Source organism: Andrena cerasifolii, chromosome 16 (assembly GCF_050908995.1).
Source record: "Andrena cerasifolii isolate SP2316 chromosome 16, iyAndCera1_principal, whole genome shotgun sequence".
NCBI lineage: Eukaryota > Metazoa > Arthropoda > Insecta > Hymenoptera > Andrenidae > Andrena > Andrena cerasifolii.
The window spans coordinates 7247665-7249504 of NC_135133.1; the positions used below are offsets into that span (position 1 = coordinate 7247665).

The window sequence follows — 1840 nt, forward strand, 5'->3', positions numbered from 1 at the left end:
ACGTGATTCGTCTCGTGTCGCTAGCGAATCTTGATGTCTGAAGCACAGGGGAAAGAATGATAAGTTATGGAGGCTGAGGGGTTCCGCTGGTGTTAAGATAAATTACTCACCGTAGAATCGAGTAGCTTCATTACCGCCGATTGACGAAGATCGTTTGCGGATTCCCCCTCAATCCGCGCATGCCTCCGTCAAACGGCTGTCCGCGTTTCTTAGTTGATCATTAATGTGTTACGTTTCGCGTCAGGCTAACCATTTGGTTCCGACGCTGCTCGTTAAATACAGTAGAGAGTCAAGGACGCTGCAAGTGGATGTAGGATCGAGACAGCCGGGTGACTTGGAGATCTAGCAAAAGGAAACGCAACCTTCGGGAATGAAAATTTTTGAAAATCCAACTATTCAGAGTCAGCTGTTATCGAGTGTAATAGGTGTATCTTAGCATGTGAGAGCCTTTTCAACGGTGGATGGGGGATCCAAAAACGATGAAAAATGTAGGCTCATCTTCAAACATACTTTTCTTATTCGAAGGCTTTTCACTCTGAGCTTCGAATTACTTTCTCATCTTTAGCTGTATCTGTGTTCGAACTTGGAATATAAATACAGCTAAAAATGACAAAGTATCTTCGACTAAGAATAAGATACTTCGGGGTTATTCGAACTTCGAATAACGGATAAAGATAAAGTGTGCTCTATTCGATTTGTTATTTAAATAACGTTTTTATCTAGATGATGCCTATCTTTGGTTTAATCAAATACGAGCGCTCTATTTGATGTGCCAATCATATTCATCATTGAGGAGTTATTTGATATGTGAAATTGAAGTTCAGAGATTATGCTTACTGGAAAGCTTGTACGAATGTCGTCTACCATGCGCCGTGCTCGCTTGGTGAACTTGTACACGCATGAAACCAACGAATCTGCTTCTTTGACCGTCGGAAGGTGACTATTTATCCTCGAGGTCCGGGCATTAATGACTGTCCTTAGATTTGCTTCGTTGGGTTTCGTTAATAGAGTAGTAGGGGCTTGGAATGATACCCCCTTTGTCAATGGCCCAGCCGTTCTAAGCATTGAACACCATAATTCAAAATTAACAGAAAATTTATATAAAAAGCACGAAGCCTTCGGAATGGGAATGATTGGCAGCTTGGTAAGAGAACTTTAGAAAAACGAATTAACCCCAGGTTCATACTCTAAACATTAATCTATCGAGGTAAAGTAAATTATCTTACATTTTCCCCATTCCGAGAGGCAGATACCCGATTAATTCTGAAAAATCTCTTGTAAAACCATACCTGTTATGTACATGCTGTCGTACGCAAACTGCTGCCAGCAGACACAGTGCGTACATTGGGTTCCTCATGCAATGCACGGTCATAATAGATGGCTCGTTGCCCCCCGTATCAGTGGGAAAATGATTGAGAACGGCAATTTTGTAATTTACTTAGAATTTGCGGTCGCGAAAGCTTGCCGAATGGCCGAATGTTTGGTTCACTCTTCATCTGTCAGAAACGAATGACGATCGCCGATCGATGGTTCCCGGGTTGCTGCGCTCGCGACTCGATCTCCGCATCGCGCCCTCGCGAGTCCTTCGTGAGAAACAACTCCTATGATTTTCCCATTACTTAGCCACGGGAGACGGTGGCGGAACGATCGCCAAGGGAGCGCGTGTGAAAAATCGCTGCGCTGCCGGCCGAGGCTGCGACGTTTCGAAACTTCGATCGATATTAAAACGATCCTAGAGGATCCGTTACGCTAATGACAGACTGGGAAACGCCGTGTAATCTACGCCGCGATATCACGACTTTAACGAGTACCGAGATTACACGCTGAATCGTGGCGCAGT

The 1840-nt window shown here is 44.2% G+C and overlaps 1 protein-coding gene across 1 annotated transcript; it reads right to left on the reverse strand.

Moving 5' to 3' along the window:
- Positions 1-240: 240 nt before the first annotated feature.
- On the reverse strand, positions 241-1372 carry LOC143377918 (uncharacterized). The gene is made up of 3 exons (XM_076829726.1): positions 1290-1372; positions 838-1153; positions 241-342 (listed from the first exon to the last, which is right to left on the reverse strand). Exons 1-3 carry the CDS (start codon positions 1370-1372, stop codon positions 241-243), a joined length of 501 nt encoding a protein of 166 aa, XP_076685841.1.
- Between the last annotated feature and the right edge of the window lie 468 nt (positions 1373-1840).